The sequence below is a fragment of the Pongo pygmaeus genome, chromosome 14, assembly GCF_028885625.2.
Source record: "Pongo pygmaeus isolate AG05252 chromosome 14, NHGRI_mPonPyg2-v2.0_pri, whole genome shotgun sequence".
NCBI lineage: Eukaryota > Metazoa > Chordata > Mammalia > Primates > Hominidae > Pongo > Pongo pygmaeus.
In genome coordinates, this window is record NC_072387.2 from 123,163,594 (window position 1) to 123,182,070 (window position 18,477).

Below are 18,477 nucleotides of genomic sequence, written 5' to 3' on the forward strand. Positions count from 1 at the left end.
ACCACCATGCCCAGCTAATTTTTGTATTTTCTGCAGAGATGGATTTTGCCATATTGCCCAGGCTGGTCTCGAACTCCAGGGCTCAAGCAATCTACTGGCCTCAGCCTCCCAAAGTGCTGGGATCATAAATGTGAGCCACCACGTCCAGCCTGTGATGATGTTTTAAAAGGGCCAAACTAGTTTACACTTAGGCAGAGATTAAGTCCAATATTTGAATTCATGCAAACACACTGATACATGCCCATGTGTACGCCCGTGAACTTGAATGCTGCCGTGCTGGACACAGGCCTTGACTCCGCGTCTCCACCCAAATTCCATCTAGAATTGTAATCCCCACGTGTGGAGAAGTGATTGGATCACGGAGGTGGTTTCCCCCATGCTGTTCTCGTGATAGTGAGGGCGTCTAACGAGAGCTGATGGTTTTAAAAGTGGCAGTTTTTCTCATGCTCACTTCCCCTTCCACCATGATTGTAAGTTTCCTGAGGCCCCCCGAGTCATGTGGAACTGTGAGTCCATTAAACCTCTTTCCCTTACAAATTACCCAGTCTCGGGCAGTTCTTTATAGCAGTGTGAGAACGAACTGACAGAGGCCTGAACACCAAGAGGTAAACGTAAGGACACCGACCCTGAGGTTGTTTCTTTCATTGCTAAGAATAACCATCCAATTACCTTAAAATCCTTGATTTTAGGTGTCACTATGGACGGTTCAATACGTTACCCAGAAATGTTGACAAACCTGAGCTTTCTACCACTATTACATCCAGAATGAAATTCAGGTATGCTGGTAGAAATTCCAATATTCAAATTACTGTAAGAAAATCATTTAAATCAAAAGTTGAAGGATGTTCAAGGCCCATGCTGAGGAGCAGGGAAGATCAGATTTCCGTATCCAACACTGCAAGAGAATGGGGCCCCACTGGACACATGGGTAGCTAGAAAACAGATGCAGCACCCAAAGCCTCCGCCGACATGAGTTTGCTCCGTGTCTGCCCCACAGGACATAGGAGGCACTTGTCACGACTGCCAGCGCTGAGGACCTTGCTGCTGGTGGGGAGCAGCTACGTAGGTCAAGAGGATCCTTGGCATGAACTCCACAGGCACAGGCGCTTGCCCTCGTGCATTCATCTCTCGTGTGTACGTGTGGCAGTCCACGGCTGGAATCCGGGTGTGACTTAGGAGAGCAGGGCATAAAAGAGATCTGGCTTCCCTGGCTCTACTGGGATCTGCGCTCCCAGAATCCAGCTCCCTACGTGTGGAGAGAAACAGGGGAGCCCACCCACAGCCCTGCTGAGCCCCAGGTGAGAGCCCGGGCCGATACACGGGAATGAGTCACCTTCAAAGGGGCCCATTTGGGCCCCAGAAGAGCCCGCAAACTTCCCCGCCCAGCCCCGAAGAAACTGCAGACCTGAAGATGTAGGAGCGAGCTAAGGAGTGCTGCTGAAGCCCTGGGGCAGTTCCTGTATCCAGGGGAACCTGAGGAAGGAGGCACACAAAGTGAGTCCTGTGCTGCCCGGCCCCGAGAGAGAGAAAGAGGGATTCACACTTTGTAGAATAGCACAAGCAGCTTTCAAATGCAGTAACTTTGCAGAGATGAGCTCTTATAGTTTGTGTTCTTCTTTAGTAAATTTTTTATAAACGGGGAAATATGCATACTCTGAAAAATAGCAGTGCTGGGGACTAAACTGTGTCCCCCAAATTTCCATGGAAGTCCTAGCCCCAATGTGACTGTATCTGGAGGTAAGGTCTTCAGGAGGTAACTAAGGCTAAATGTGGTCATAAGGGTGAGGTCCTAACCCAACAGAACTGTGGCCTTATAAGGGGAAGAGAGCCAGGTGTGGTAGCACATGCCTGTCATCCCAGCACGTTGGGAGGCTGAGGCGGGAGAATTGCTTTAGCCCAGGTGTTCCAGACCAGCCTGTGCAACACTAGCAAGACCCTGTCTCTACAAAAAATAAAAAAATTAGTTGGGTGTGGTGGCATGCACCTGTGGTCCCAGCTACTTGGGAGGCTGAGGAGGGAAGATCACTTGAGTCTCGGAGGTCAAGGCTGTAGTAAGCACTGACTGTACCACGCACTCCAGCCTGGGCGACAGAGCGAGGTCCTGTCTCAAAAAAGGAGGGAGAGAGTCATCTCTATCTGTACCATCTCTAGCACAGCAAGAATACCACCTTATTCTTAAGTGTGCAACTCAGAAGAGAGCCCTCCCCAGAAGCCGACCGTGCTAGCAACCCCATCTCAGTCAGACTGCAGCCTCTAGAACTGTGAGGAAATACATTCCTGTTGCTTAAGCTGCCTGTGGTATTGTGAAGGCAGCCCCAACAGCCCAATGTGAGTGGCCCAACTTAGCGACTGTCAACCTCGCCGTGGTGCCGAACGGATGCACTCGGGGCAGCCATGCCTCAGCGTCCACGCAGCCCTTCGGTTTCCACTCTCAGTGCAGCACTCGGTAAGCTACACGAGGTATTTACACTTTTATTTTTATTTATTTGTTTTTTTGAGATGGAGTTTCACTCTTGTTGCCCAGGCTGGAGTGCAATGGCATGATCTCGGCTCACTGCAACATTTGCCTCCCGGGTTCAAGCGATTCTCCTGCCTCAGCCTCCTGAGTAGCTGGAATTACAGGTATGTACCACCATGCCTGGCTAATTTTGTATTTTTAGTAGAGATGGGGTTTCTCCATGTTGGTCAGGCTGGGCTCCAACTCTCAATCTCAGGTGATCTGCCTGCCTTGGCCTCCCAAAGTGCTGGGATTACAGGCGTGAGCCTCAGTGCCCGGCATCTATGCTTTATTATAAAATAAAATCGGCTTCATGTTTGATTTTGCCTAAGTGGAGGCTTCTGAGTATGTTAAGGAAGGCTAGAGTGAGCCATAATGTTTAGTAGCAGGTGTATTAGATGTATTTTCAATTTAAGATGGTTTTTTAAAAGAAATGTTTTTTTTTCACCAACAAAGCAAAGGCAAATAAAATAAGTTTATTGGGATGTAACCCCATCATAAATTGAGGAGCATCCATATGGGCAAGCTATAAAATCTGGAAAATTTAAATCAAATTAAATTCTGCTTTTAAAAAGATGCCTTAAGTTAACCAAGCATTTTGATAACATATTCAAATTTAATATATAAAAATAGATGTATCCTGGAAGATATAATGAAGAACATGCCATGTGCATAAATTCAGAATATCCTTTTTATACAAAGAACTACAAAAAGTTACAAAGACAGCCTTCAGGAACCACACTTAGGAAAAGTGAGTCGGAGCTGCCTTCACGCAAAGCCTCCTTCAAGGAAGTTTCACAAAGACTCCAGAACCAGCTGAGTTTTGTGAAAAAGGAATTCCAGGTTTTCATCAGGCTGAAATTAGTTACAAATGAAGGAGACTAACTCGGGTGTGCGGAAAATCTCAGCCTCAGCATCCCTGGGAAAAGCGCCTCCAAGAGTTCCGGCTTCAGGGAGTCCTGTCGCAGTACTGGACCGGTCTCATCAGCACAACCAAAATGGAAAGAAACAACTGCTCACCCGTCCTCAGGGCTACATATACTTTCAACACACCGTGGACAGTGGAGGAAATGGGTTCTGCTTGCTGACCACTAGCTTCTGATGCTGATGCGATATGTAGCCTTTGATGTGGCCCTGCAGGACAGAAAGGGAGGAATTCGTTTACATTTTTGGATCTGAGTCATGTCAAAGATGCTGGGTGATCTAATTAATTTGGCATTAGCATTCTTCCCCAAGAGCGGCACAGTTCAGTTCAGTGGGAAGACAATGAATAAAAATAAATACAATCAACCCTCTATATCCATGGTGGGTTTCATATCCATGAATCCAACCAACTGTGGACTGAAAATATTTGGGAAAAAAAAAAACACATCTGTAATGAACATGTACAGATGCTCTTCCCTTGCCATGATTCCCTAAACAATACAGTATAACACCTATCTACAGTGCACTGAGTATTTTAAGTAACCTAGAGATAATTTAAAGTATACAGGAGGATGTGCATAGCTTTTATGCAAATACTACGTCCTATCAGTGACTGCAGCACCTGTGGATTTTGGTATCCGAGGGGGGCTGGAGAATCGACAGATACTGAGGGATGTACCACCAGTAAAGGATATGCAAACATACGGAGTATCTGTCCCCTCATGCTCCTAAGGCCCTGGTGAATGGTATTTCCTGGGCTAAAATTAATTCTATCAAAAAAAAAAAGCAAAAGGCCTTTTAACAATTTTAACACCACCACACTGAAGCTTCAAATTCTGGGCTGAATCTTGCTGTGAGTAGCTGCTTAAATTAAAACTAGGACACACACCATGTATATCAAGTTAGCCAGAATACACTGAACTTCGTCAATGTCCACGTCCTCCACCTGCATGAATTTCAGGGCAACCAGAAAAGCATCCAGAGAGAGCTGGTGTGTTTTCAGTAACAAATACCTGGAAGAGGGGAGGAGAAGGGCACTGTGGTTACCGACAGGATGCAACACTCCACAGCCAAAAAAAGGCACTGTGAGTCAGCATGGAAAAGGCACCTCTTAATAAGCCAGTGTTCTAAAGGAGTAAAAAAATTCCCACCTATTAGATAAACTCTAAACTACACTCTCAAAGAGCTATTAAATCTAATTTGACTTTTCAATCTTTAAAAAGTCACTAGTACAAATACAAATTTTAATCATTTTCTAAGTATTTCATTAAGGTTCGTTTTTTTTTCACATTTTAATCTCCCTGAAATCAGGAAGCACCTGACAATGGGCTGTGTCTCACAGACTCAGCGAAATAGGGTCCCTGTTGTTTGTGACGTGCTACCCACAGCTCTATACAAAGTTGGCCTTTGCCTGAAGTTTACTGAACTGAGCTCCTGCTGGGACGAGGCCTCAGAAGACGTGTGAGGAAAGGAATGACTATCTCTGCATCTGCCTTTGTGACAGGCGGGAGTGGCTGGGAGGGCTACTTGGTCAGGACTAAGGGAGGGGAGTGAGTGGCGAGTCCTGTGTGCTCTGATGAAATGTGGTACCGCGGCTCTCAGGGCTGATGTTCTAAGTCATCTTCTCACATAGAACCTGCTTACCTCCCCCAGAAGTCCAGGCACAGCTTGTGCTACTCACGTGTGTCCGCGCAGGGCCCCCAGGAGGCAGTGGGCGGAGGCTTCATTTTATCCTACACAATGGAAGGAAGATGACGGCCCTACCCACACGGTGGCCTCGTCTCTTAGCCTGCAACAGCCCTGGATGTCTGACTGCTCTGCTGAGAGCCACACTGGGAGCCCAACGTGCCGGGGAAGCGCTTACACTTTCTTAAAGAGGTTCCTGTAGGTGATGATCTTCAGCTTCTCCAGGATGAGGAAGATCCCGCAGCGAATGAAGAAGGCCTCGTGCTTTGCCAGCGCCTCGTGCAGCAGCAGCAGGTTGCCCTCGCTGGTGATGGGGGAGGCGCGTCAGAAGGAGGGTGAGTTTCTCACACAGTGTGCACGTCAACTCTCATCAGGCTTGCATTTTTAAAACCCCAAACAGGAAGGATGGCATACTCTACCTCACAGCTCTGGTTACTTCTGCAAACTGCATCAGGTGATACTTTTTCAGGAGCTCCACAGTGGGCATGTGACCCTAAGACAGTCAATTTTCCAGAATGAAAATGTTTTCATTTTTGACAAAATTGTCCTTGATAAATATTCATATCAAGGAATTAAGTTTTAAGAAAATTGCAGCCTGAGTTTCTTAGAATGTCCATGGATTAAACACATCATAGTACACTAGGAAAACAACACAGGTCTAGAAATCAGAACACCTGGGTACAATACACTTTTGTCATTCCATGACACGTGACCTTGATCTTGACCTTCTCACATTTCTTCGCATTTCTGTAACAGGAGAGTGATAACTGAAGAAATGCTAGTATAAGCATGAGATGTAGGCATACAGAAGTAGCTTCCAGAAGAATCAGCTAAGCATTTGAAACTGGCTGTCAGTTAAATGGGGTGAGAAGTGAGGAGGGCAAGGCCACAGCAGCGCTTCTCCATCACAATCCATTCAGAGCTACAGAAGCTTTAGCCACCTGTGTGCAATGCTTTTCTCATTAGTCAATTAACTTACCAGTTATTTCAAGTATCAAAAATACATTTCAGTAACTAAATGAAATACCCACAGAGAGGGTGAAATGACATTTTTCTTTCTTGGTGAATCCACTGCTTTTAACTTAGGTTTTAAGGGAGGAATACAAATGATACGTACTTATTTTGTCACATGAACGTTAAACTCTTGAGTTAAATACTTTTAAGGGAAACAAGACACAGGGAGAGCTTTTCTAGAAGGACCTGGAGGCGTAAGGCATGAAGCTCTGGGTTTGGGCCACACCCAATGCATGCTCCTTCTTTATTTTGGGGTGTGCTCATACACAGCTCAGGCTGTGATCAACTACAGACTGTCTGCTAGGTTTTAAAATACCTATCAGCTGTCAACTTTGTGAAAGCACCAGGATCTATAAACATGGAGTAACAATCACTCACCAATAGCATTTTTACTGGAAGCAAATAGATCAGAATCATCCTTTTGTTCTTCTGACTAGAACGGTGACAATGCTCAAAGGCAAACGACAGGTACTCCTCAGCTGCAAAGAAGGCAGAGCCAGCACGCGTGAGACCAACGCACCTGCTTCAGGCCCCTTCCTGCTCCATTTTCTACCACTGTCTCCTGATTTAAAAGACAAAAGCCCCCTCCCTTTATTATCTCAAAAAATATCAGCCCAGTTTCATTTCTGTGATCAATGACTTTCCTTAAGTAAAATCCATACCCCCAAATTCAACGGGAACTGCCTGGGAAGTCCTACTTCACAGAGGAAAACTGAAGAAAATAACTTTCACAGAGATTCTGATTTGCCTAAGGTCATCTGGCAAGCCATTATGATAACATTTTAAAAGTTTGACCCTGCTCAGATGATTTCTACATTCATGAAAAATATAAAGACATATTTAAAAATGTACCTCCACAATACATTTTAATCACTCATAATTAAACAATGAAAATAACTTAGTAAAACACCATCCTCCAGCTTAACATATAATTAGTGATCATATATCTTCCATTTTAAATGACCGCATGCTTTAAAAAATTAACTTATTGTTAATAACACACAACATATTAATTTTGTCCTGAGAGCAATATTAAAAAACAGACTTGAATTTAATAGATTTCAAAATACAAAAGTAATTCTATTCGTCAAGATTAATCCTACAAACTACATGACAGGCCTGCAGAGAGTTCAGCCCATGCTAACAAGGAACTCTCAGAACAGGCAGGCAGGAGCTGAGCCTTGTCCTGAGGCTGGAAAGCTGAAGGGTCAGGGGTTTCTGGACAATGATTCCACGTTCTCCCTAGGTGAAGAGAAGAGGCTTTGCTAAGGCTGAGTTTGGGTCAAGAATTAGGAAAGTGAGATGTTCCTGTTTATGTAAGTTCTTCCTGAACAGTGATATTAAGTCCCAAATATAAGAGAACAGAGATGCTCAGAGCTGCAGAGGCCCTCCCTTATGTAGAATGGGTCACCAGAAGCAGCAGGCCCTGGGGTCTGGGTCGAGGCCTAGGGAACCCACACTGAGACCACACACTGCCTCTGCTCCTAAACTGTGTGGCCACACTGGCACAAAAAACATCCAGTCTTGCACAGCGAGCGTGAATGCTGTGGGGCCAGTGTCTCTTCCAAACCACAAAGCCATGACCCACGAGGAGCTCTGTGGGGCTGAGACCAAGGAACAAGGATTCAATGAGAGTCTGCAATATCCCACCAGCTGCCAGTTTGACTTTTGCAAACTAGCCTCTAAAAAGTATACCTTTGCTACTGCCCAAGGTAATCTCAAATTCTCCTGGATATACAAAAAATGCATTTTTTTTCTTTTTTTTGAGATGGAGTCTCACTCTGTTGCCCAAGCCGGAGTGCAGTGGCGCGATCTCAGCTCACTGCAAGCTCCGCCTCCCGGGTTCGCGTCATTCTCCTGCCTCAGCCTCCCGAGTAGCTGGGACTACAGGAACCCGCCACCGTGCCCGGCTAATTTTTGGTATTTTTAGTAGAGACGGGGTTTCACCGTGCTCTCGATTTCCTGACCTTGTGATCTACCCTCCTCAGCCTCCCAAAACGCTGGGACTACAGGCGTGAGCCACCGCGCCCGGCCAAAAAATGCATTTTCTAATAGTTAACGTAAGCTGAGATTTTTCTGCTGTCTTTGAGGGAACCTTAGTCATTTTGCATCAAATAATATATTTCGGTTGCAGTCAAAAATATCTAGAGGGGTATAAATCTCTGAAATTAATAAATTAATGGAAGTATACATACAACAACTGAGATACTCCGAATACTCTCTTTCTTACATAAATAATATAAAATCACAGGAAAGAAAATCACCACAATCTCTGCAGACATTTTATCCACTTAAATACAATTAGGGCTCTAGGAATTCCTAGCAGTAAAATGGAAAACAAAATCTCTGCAAGCTACAAGGCAGAAGATGTATGGCCAGCGCTGGCTTTTTGGGGACACAGAATCACTCAGTAATCTCAGAGCATCACACTCTCAATGGCTTTCTATTTCTTTTACAGTCAAACGAAAGGGTTGGATGATACAGACTTAAACAAACTTTTTAGCTCTAAAGATGTCAGAAACTATGACTATGTCGCATCAATATTAATAATAATTTCTGGCTATGTTAGGCATTCAAAAATACCACTTACTGAATCCTCAGAAGAAAAAAAATCAATACCTTAATAAAATCCAATAGGATAGAATTTAAAAGCTTCTCCACCTTTATGCTTCATATTAAGAGAAAAAAAAAGAGACAGATAAGAAAAGCCCTTCTTTAATTTAAAAGCCCTAGATCTACTAAAAACTGAAAGGAAATGAACAGTCAGTCCATACAAGCCCACAGAGTAAAAACTGTGAAAGGAAATGGTCTATACAAGCCTATAGAATAAAAAGCCAGAGCGTCTTTATGAAAGGGCTATTATTTATCTTGCATTGCCTAAAGTTTATGTTGCTTCATGTACTTGGGACTGTGCGCTCAACAAACAGCTGAAGAAGAGTTTAAAGTCTGGTTTAAGCACAACAGAAGAGATCACCAAGAATGATGCCATGACAGCCAATAAAAAATTACAAAAAGAAGAAAAGACTAGTTTCCTGTTCTTGAGAAAGTTACCAACGTAAACTAATACAATAATGTCAGGTGTGGTAGCGACACACCGTGTGAGGCTGTTTAAACAGGAGCTCTGTGGTAGCAACACACTGCACGAGGCTGTTTAAACGTGAGCTCTGACACCAGGTCCAAGGGCATATCCCCTGCTTCTAAGTCATCTCCATGAGGGATTTGTAGGTCATTAAGTCAGTCGCTGAACTAAATGTTGTCCTAATCTCCATTTCCTATGTCAACATAACCAGCATCTATTACAGGGTCAAAAGGCAAATAAAGAAAACAATGATTTACATTCTATTCCGAGAACAGTCATGCTCAGTGAACTCAGAAAAGGATGTCTATGATGCCTGTGAGACTCCAGCATGCACTTCAGAGACCCAGTGTGGATTAAGAATCTTCAATATCATTTCCCTTTAATCAGCTTTAGTGTCAAATATGTATATATAACTTGGTCCATATTTAAAAATAAAATATAGTAATTGTGTTCTCTGAAACTATCTTTATTATTCAAAGTTGTTCAGAATGCAATGTCTTATTTAAAATACTGGGAAAAAAAGATTAGCAACATACCTTGCTTAAAGTCGCTGTCAAACATGGCCTTGCGTCCAACGTAGTATTTGTATGTTACTCTCTGTGCAGTGCTGTAATCGTCTTTCAGGTTTGAGCTGTCAATTGCTCTAATTAGCGGTTTACATAAATGGAGTTTGTTGATCTATAATGAATAACAATCCATTTAAAATATTTAAAAACAACAAAAACAGGTGGCAAAACAAATTACTAAGCATGTCTCCTTAAAATGCAAATTACAAAACCTATTGTATCATAAAAATTATTTATATAATAAAACCAAAACAGAGAGCAGTCAGCATAGATGGCATTCACCCTGGGAGGCTCTGCGAAGCCGTTCCAGGGGGCACAGCCCTACAGGAGCCAGTGCTAGTGGAGGCTCTGGGAAGCCGTTCCAGGGGGCACAGTCCTGCAGGAGCCAGTGCTAGTGGAGGCTCTGGGAAGCCGTTCCAGGGGGCACAGTCCTGCAGGAGTCTGTGCTTGTGCAGCACCGGCAGGAAGGTGGGGTGCTCTACAGGAGTGGAAGGCCCTGGACAGAAGGCACAAGTCCCAGCTGCTGACACGTGATGGGCTGCTCTTCACCTGACTGACTTTATGTGGCAATGGTTTCTTTATCCATCTATCCATCTACGTGCCTGCTTTTCCATAGTTAATTATGACCACAGAAGACAAAAGGCTCTGGAGTGAAACCGCCTGCACTGAAAGCCCAATTCCACCACACTGGGCCAGCTGCTTCACACACAGGGGCCTTCGTTTCCTCTGGGGCTGGGAGCGCTAACCTCAGAGGGCTGATTGTCAACAGGAAGACATTTGTAAAGCATTCAGAATAGTGCCTTGCACCTAGTAGGCATTCAACAAATGTTCGCTATTAGGACTAGGAATACGGTTATGATCATTTTGCAAGCAACACCAGGGAGGCTAGCTGATATATATGATATGTGGGAAGCCCAGGAGAATCGAAAATTGTAAAGACAGAAAGGATTCAAACAGAAGCGCACCTTGAAGTAGATTTTAAACAGCTGGTTCACCAGAAACAGCATGCCCCACTTCTTAGAGTCCTCTATACCAGCACGGCTACGGGGAAATAATTTTTTTTAAGTTACATAGGAAATCAAAATTTTATTTATAAATCACAAAATAAACTGCCTAAACAAATTAATATCTTGAGGTAAAGTCCCAAAGCTCAAGTCATATTCATATCAACTTATTCATATCAAGTCATATTCATCAAACAAAATAACATTATGAAAAAAGATGTCTTACCTGATGGGTAAAAATAAAAGAAAAAGCAAACCAGGAAAATCCCAATTAACTACTTGAGTAACATCCTCCCTCCGCGGCACCAGCTAAAAACTGCCTCATTTGCAGCAACAATGTGTAAAATTTGTTATAAACCATTTTTGAAAAATGGAAAAATAGGGCATGGTGATGTGTGCCTGCAATCCCAGCCACTCAGGAGGCTGAGGCAGGAGAATCACTCGAACCCAGGCCAATGCACTTCAGCCTGGGTGACAGAGCGTGACTCCGTCTCAAAAAACAAAAACAAAAAAAGAAAAGAAAAATGGAAAAATACCTTCTCATCAGTACAACAAAACAAACGAGTAAAACACAAAGAGGATGAGTCCCACCAAGGCAGACACAAAAAGTACACACTGTGGGCATCCATTTACATGAAGTCACCGAACAGGCAGGAAATGACCCACGGTGGAACAAATCCAGACGGCAGAAAGGGCCTGCCCCACATGAGGGATGAGGGAAGTTTCTGGGGTGGCAATCGTGTCCTATACCTCAGCAGCAAGCAGACAGATAATACTGTAGGTAGTTCACTGCATGCAAATTTTACCTCAAAAGACTGAAAAAACAGAAACTGAAGCACCTAGGGGAGGGTGTGCCACTGTCTGCAATTAACTTGGAAATAGTCACATGTTACACAACACTTCGGTCAACTACAGATGACCACATGTGAGATGGGGGTCCTACAGATTCTCACACTGTATTTTTACTACATCTTTTCTGTGTTTAGATATGTTTAGACACACAAATAATTCCCACTGTGTTCCAGTTGCCTACAGCATTCAGTGCAGCCACACAAGGCTGCTCTTGCTCCTCGCAGCCTAGGACCCACAGGCTGCGCCCCACAGTGGGGGTGTGTAGTAGGCCACGCCATCTAGGTTTACGAAGAACACTCTGTGGTGTTAACAAAATGATAAAATCACTCAAAGTCAAGGCACAAAAATACAAAAGTGCCCAGTACAGAAAATAAGCAGGTGGTTTACAAGCCACAGAACATAAAATTACTCTTAAAGACCAAAATGTGTCCATATAGAAACACTTAAAATAATGTAAAAATACAATTTTAAAATATCAAACCCTGTTTTATAACTGCCTGTGAGCTGCTCTAAGCAGGTCTATGACTTTTATCATTCCCTAGGTGCATGACCTCAAACAAAAGTCTCTCAAGGTCTCGTTTTCCTCATCTGAAAACGGAGACAAATAATAATATTGTTCTATGACTTCAAAGAGCTATGGGAAAACCAAACAAAACACATAAGTACTCTGTAATTCACGTAAAATGCTACATGTATGGTAATATCGTAGCTGGTCTGGCACCAGGAACGATGACCTCTATTGGAGACTGTGACAAAAGCAAACCCCAACAGGAAAGAGATGTCACTGGGGATCTGCCTCTGTCTTCTGAGTGTCCCCTCAGGGTGGAAATGCTGCGTCACATGGTAGCTCTACGTCCAACTTTGAGGAACTGCCTTCCCGTTTCTGCACAGCAGCTGCACTGTTTTTGTTCCCCTGGCAATGTGTACAAGACTCGTCTCCCTGCATCCTCACTGGCGCTGCCCATCTTTCTGATTACAGTCATCCCACTGGGTGTGGACTGGCAGCTCTCAGAGGTTCTGATTTGCATTTCAAGTGACTGATGCATTAGTCATTGCTGACTAAGTCATTGGTGACTAATGACGTTGAGCATCTTTTCATGCACTTACTGGCCACTTGTGAATTTTGTTTGGAAAATTTTTCAAATTCTTTAACCATTTTAAAATTGGATTGTCTTTTTACTGTTGAGTTGTAATAATTCTTTATATATTCTGGATATTAGGCCCTTATCAGATGTATTATTTGCTAGTTTATGGTTGTTTTTTACTTTTTTGAGAATGTCCTTTGAAGTCTAAAGTGTTTAATTTTGATGAAGTCCGATTTATTTTTTCCTTTGGTGGCTTATGCTTTTGTTGTTGCATCTGAGAAGCCTCATCAAACGCCATGAAGGTCACTGCTGTGCAGGAATACACAACCAAGCAAAATTTCAAGTATTCATTTAAGAAACACTGATTGAGCTCCTGTGGTGCAAGGAACGCCAGTGATGGAGAAGGCCCATGCCCTTACGCACTTCGCAATCAAATACAACGTCATCAAATCATTTGGTAAACACAGTGAAAGAAATGTACAGTCTGCTATGAATGTTTATAAAAGGGAAATCTGATCCACCATGAAGTCCAGCAGCGAGAGGCTTTAGAGAAGGCGGAAACCTTTAAATGAGTATAGACTGCCAGAAGTCGAGGAGAACCTCCCAGCAAAGGAAACGGCACCCATGGGAGGCCTCAGTGGGAAAGTGCCATGGCATAGGAAGGACTTTTCTACAGTCCAGCCTTGGTACAAAAAGTTCTGAAGTGAGGCTGGGTAGGGAGGCCATGTTACCCCCACAGCACTATACATCTTGTAGGCTTGGCTGAACAGCTGCACAATTCAAACTCTGCTTATCTTCAGCAATTGGATGCCTGAGGTCAGAGGCTCCCCTCTTGGTTAAACCAGCTAAGACCAGCAGGATGCTAAGTGGAAGTCCACCTGGCCTTTGCAGGGCCTCCAACTTCATTACAATCTCATTTTCATGCTCAGTGACACTCCCACCAGTGCCACAACGGCTGACAATCACCATGACAATGACGGGAAGAAGCCGTAAAAGGACAAAAAGATGGCAGTGCTTCAGCTCCCGGAAGTTCACTGTCCATTTCCAGAAAAGCCATGAATATTCTTCCCCTTGCTTTCAATGTCCAACCCCTTCATTCGAGAAACCGTCTATTTCAATCCCTCACCCGTCAGGAGTAGAGAAGTTGATTTGTGAGCCACACTCCTGCTTCTTCATTCCTTGGCCTTTACATACAGCTTGCTCTGCTCAACCCTTACTTTTGGTTTCATGGATGGGATCTACGACACCCAAAAGGAAAAGTTCCCATCTTTTGAGGCTACCAAGTTTATTGGCAACAAACACGGTGAGTGAAAAGAGAAGCTGGGCTACTGCTATGGTTTGGATGTGGTTTTTTGGCCACATCCAGCCTCATGTTAAAACCTGATCCCCGTTGTTGGAGGAGGAGCCTAATGGGAGGTTTTCAGGTCATGGGGGTGGACCCCTCATGAATGGCTTGGTGATGTCCTTGCCATAATGAATGAGTTCTCGCTCTGAGCTCCTGTAAGCGTTCCCAGACAGCTGGTTGTGGAAGAGCCTGGTGCCTCCCCTTCTATCTCCTGCCTCCTCTCTTGCCATGTAGTGGGCTCCTCTTTGTCTTCCAGCATGAGTGGAAGCAGCCTGAGTCCTCACCAGAAGCAGATATGAGCACCATGCTTCTTGTGCAACCTGCAGAACTGTGAGCCAAATAAACCTCTTTTCTTACATTCCGCAGCCTCAGGTATTCCCCTCTTTTCTTACATTCTCCAGCCTCAGGCATTCCCCTCTTTTCTTACATTCCCCAGCCTCAGGTATTCCCCTCTTTTCTTACATTCCCCAGCCTCAGGTATTCCCTTCTTTTCTTACATTCCCCAGCCTCAGGTATTCCTTTATAGCAATACAAGAGGACTAAAACAACTACTCTCTGGGAACGATAGTTTTTTGTTTATTTATATATGGATACCTTTGATAATCTTTCTTTGCTTTAAAATTTCCTAAATCTCATAAATAAATGTGATTATATACTTGGTGAAGAGATGTGAGTTTTAGAAGAAAAAATGGAAACCCTAAAGCAGAATCAGATGGAAAGCTGAGAATTTAAAAATAAATAATGACAGAAAAGATCAGTTAACGTGTAAGCAGGTCAATACAAATTACCTAAAATGAGGGAGAGGAAAAAAAAAAAAAAAAAAAGGATTGAGGCCAGGTGCAGTGGCTCACGCCTATAAATCCCAGCACTTTGGGAGGCCAAGGAGGGTGGATCACTTGAGGTCAGAAATTCAAGACCAGCCTGGCCAACATGGTGAAACCCCATCTCTACTAAAAATACAAAAATTAGCCAGACGTGGTGGCATGTGCCTGTAATCCCAGCTATTCAGGAGGCTGAGGGAGGAGAATGGTTTGAACCCAGGAGGCGGAGGTTGCAGTGAGCTGAGATGGTGCCACTGCACTCCAGCCTGGGCGACAGAGCAAGAGTCTGTCTCAAAAAAAAAAAAAGATTAAAAAATAAACAAAGAGACTAACAGTGGCCTGTGAGGGATAATATCATGCATTTAACACACATGCAGTTGAAATCCCAGAAAGAGAAGAGAAAAAATGGGGCCAAAGGTAGTTGAAGAATGTAAAACATTAAATTTTTTAAAACATCAACTTACAAATATAGGAAGCCCAATGAACCCTAAACAGGAGAAATTAAAGAAAAAAAAAAAGCCAACTATGCACATCAGAGCCAAATTACTGAATGCCAATGATAAAGAGAAAGTCATAGCCAGAGGAAAAAGACCCATTCTATACAGGGAACGATGGCAAGGACTCATCAGAAGCAAAGGAAACCAGATGGAACGACATTTTTAAAGTGCCAAAAGGAAAAAACTGTCAACCCACGAGACTCCATGTAGCAAATGGAGCCTTAAAAAATGAAGGTAATCAGTGCTGCTTCTTCACTGGTAAAAAGAGAAAATTTCTTAAAAAAAATAAAGACAGTTTCAGAAAAATGAAAGCTTAAAAGATTCACTGCCCTCAGACCCTCACCAAATGCAAATGCGGAAGAAAGTGCCTCAGGAAAGGGAAATGGCACTAGACAGAAACTGGTTCCTGCAGAGAGGAGCTCCAGGCATGGTCAAATGTGGGCAAATGAAGACTCTTTTTTTCCCTCAGCTCTTATTTCCTTTACAAAACAATCAACTTTTTAAAGCAAAAATAATGATGGTTGTGGGATTTTAACGTGTAGAAGTGAAATATGTGTCAACAATAAACACAGGCCAGAAAGGGTGAACGCTGCAAGAAAACACCACCAACAGCGTCTGGTGGTCGGTCCTCAAGTCCTTACTCACGTGTCACTGGCACAGACCCGGAAACAGCTCATCAGTAACTCTGCTGCTTTTTCCAACATGTCCCCAACTTTGCTTTTTCCTTTCTTTACCAACTGCTGATCTGCCTAATAAAATATAAAAACATTTATTTTATTTCATTTTTCTGAGGCAAGATCTTGCTGTGTCATCCAACCTGGAGTGCAGTGGCACAATCACACCTCACTGCAGCATCAACCTCCTGGGCTCCACTGATCTTCCCACCTCAGCTTCCTGAGGAGCTGGAAACATGGAACCAGGTACTACCATGCCTGGCTAGTTTTGGGTTTTGTTTTGTTTTTTTTTTTTAATTTTAATTAATTTTAATATTTTTTTTCTTTTTTTTTTGTAGAGACAGGGTCTCACTTTGTTGCTCTGGCTGGTCCTGAACTTCTGAGTCCAAGTAATCCTCCCATCCTGGCCTCCCGAAGTGTTGGGATTATAGGCATGAGCCATTGTGCCCAGCCAAAACATTAATTTCTTAAAGCAAAAAATGGGTACAATTAAGACTCAAAGTCCCGAAAGATTCTGGAGAAATCAGGTAGCATGTACTATACTATAATATTTTTAAAAACTGAGAAGTCTGTATTACTCCAATTCTTCCACAAACCAAATCTTTCTTCAATTATTTCAAGTTAAGTCAGTCACCAATTTTTCAAACCTGCACTGCATGTTACTAAGCAACTAAGCTCTCTCTTACTTCAGTCCCTGAAGTTGGCTAGTCAAAACACTTGAAATAAAAACGTTTAACAAATATTAAAGTCATCACTGAGTTTGACTTTTCCCTCGCATTTGGGAGGATGGCCTTGGTTAAAGAAGAAAGAATCTGTTTCTGTCACTTGCGTTCTCCACAAACCCGAGGCCTGCAACAGGCTTGCAGATGACCCACAGCTCAAACTATATTCACAACAACACTAAGCCATTATGGTCTTATTTTTACTGTATTAACATTTGCATTGATGGTGCAAAAACAGCAATAGGTAAAATGCTGGAGTGCTCCCACCAGCACCAAACTACACAAGTAATCACCATGTTCTTAAACACCAGACACTTTACAATCAATCAATCAATCAACAAACCAGTAAAATTAGTTTCCTTTAAAAAATGTCCTTGATGAGCCAAGCACAGTGGTTCACACCTGTAATCCCAGCACTTTCGGAAGGCTGAGGTGGGAGAATCACTTGAGCCCAGGAGTTGAGACCAGCCTGGGCAATATGGCAAGACTCTGTCTTAATTAAAAATTTTTAAATTAGCCTGGTATCATGGCATAGACCTGTAGTCCCAGCTACTCGGGAGGCTGAGGTGGGAGGCTTCAGCCCAGGAACTCAAGGCTGCAGTGAGCTATGACTGCACCATTGCACTTCAGCTTGGGTGACAGAGCAAGACCATCTCTAAATAAATAAATAAAATGTCCTTGATAATGCAGTAAATATGAATTTTCTTAAATCTTGGTCCTTGAGCACACATGTTTTTTATATTCTTTGTGATGAAATGAGAAGCATACAGCACTTCTGTTGCACACAGGTGTCTCATGGCTGTTTACAGAAAAGCTCTGGGCAGCTGTCTGAGCTGTGAGCTGAACTAGCTGCTTCTTGCGGAACAGAAAACTGACAGGCAGACACAGCTACCCAGGCTTGGGCATCTGGCTGACCATATTCTCCAAAACGAATGAAACAAATCTGTCACTTCCAGACAAACAACTGATGGTACTGGTTGCCAATGACAACATTTGTGCTTTCAAGAAAAATCAGAATTCTGGAAAACTTCTATGAACTACCGTGAGCTTAGCAGCTTTTCCTTACTCCAAGGCTTTTCTGATGAGGCCCCTGGAGATGTCAAGGAAGGTAGGGGTTTGGGGGTTGGGTTTTTAACAGTGGTATGTCAACACTTGGGAGGTGCTGCATGGCTCAGTAAGCCAATATTCTCCAAATGGTCTGCTATGGTCTGAAGGCTTGCGTCCCCTCCAAAACTCATGCTGAAATCCTAACCCTCAAAGTGACGGTGTTTGGAAGAGAGGCCTTTGGAAGGTGATGAGGTCACGAAGGTGAAGCTGTCATGAATGGGAAAGAGAGATCCCTTGCCCCATCTACCACGTGCAGACACAGCAAGAAGATGCTATTAGCCAGGAAGCAGCCCTCTTCATCAGACAGTCAACCTGCTGGTGACTTGATCTGGACCTCCCTGCCTCCAGAACTGTGAGACATAAATGCTTGTTGGTTACAAGCCACCCAGTTTATAGTATTTTCTTATAGCAGTCCAAATGGACTAAGACATGACTAACGCAAGATATTACGAAATCCATTCAGTGCTTCAGGCAGACCAGTGGATTTCAGTGTAAAGGTAGAAAAAGTTTATTGGTACACTTCAGAAGCCAATTGTAACTAACCTTTTAAAAAAAAAACTGCCTCTTGGAGTTTTTGTATATAGAGTCAAAGAATTATCTCAAT

At 43.4% G+C, this 18,477-nt stretch overlaps 1 protein-coding gene across 4 annotated transcripts in view; it reads right to left on the minus strand.

Moving 5' to 3' along the window:
* Positions 1–2,952: 2,952 nt before the first annotated feature.
* The window catches only part of PCID2 (PCI domain containing 2), a 33,150-nt gene continuing 17,625 nt past the window's right edge, over positions 2,953–18,477 (minus strand). For 2 of the 4 annotated variants that reach the window (XM_054447060.2, XM_054447062.2), the window contains exons 7-14: positions 16,016–16,119; positions 10,732–10,807; positions 9,737–9,878; positions 6,500–6,600; positions 5,527–5,600; positions 5,286–5,411; positions 4,311–4,434; positions 2,953–3,631 (exon numbers count right to left, since the gene is read on the minus strand). In XM_054447060.2, coding sequence (XP_054303035.1) covers positions 3,542–3,631; positions 4,311–4,434; positions 5,286–5,411; positions 5,527–5,600; positions 6,500–6,600; positions 9,737–9,878; positions 10,732–10,807; positions 16,016–16,119 — 837 coding nt within the window. In that variant the 3' untranslated portion in view covers positions 2,953–3,541. Of the gene's footprint in view, positions 3,632–4,306; positions 4,435–5,285; positions 5,412–5,526; positions 5,601–6,499; positions 6,601–9,736; positions 9,879–10,731; positions 10,808–16,015; positions 16,120–18,477 lie in introns of all 4 variants that reach the window. The other 2 variants (XM_054447065.2, XM_054447064.2) reach the window with 2 other exon arrangements.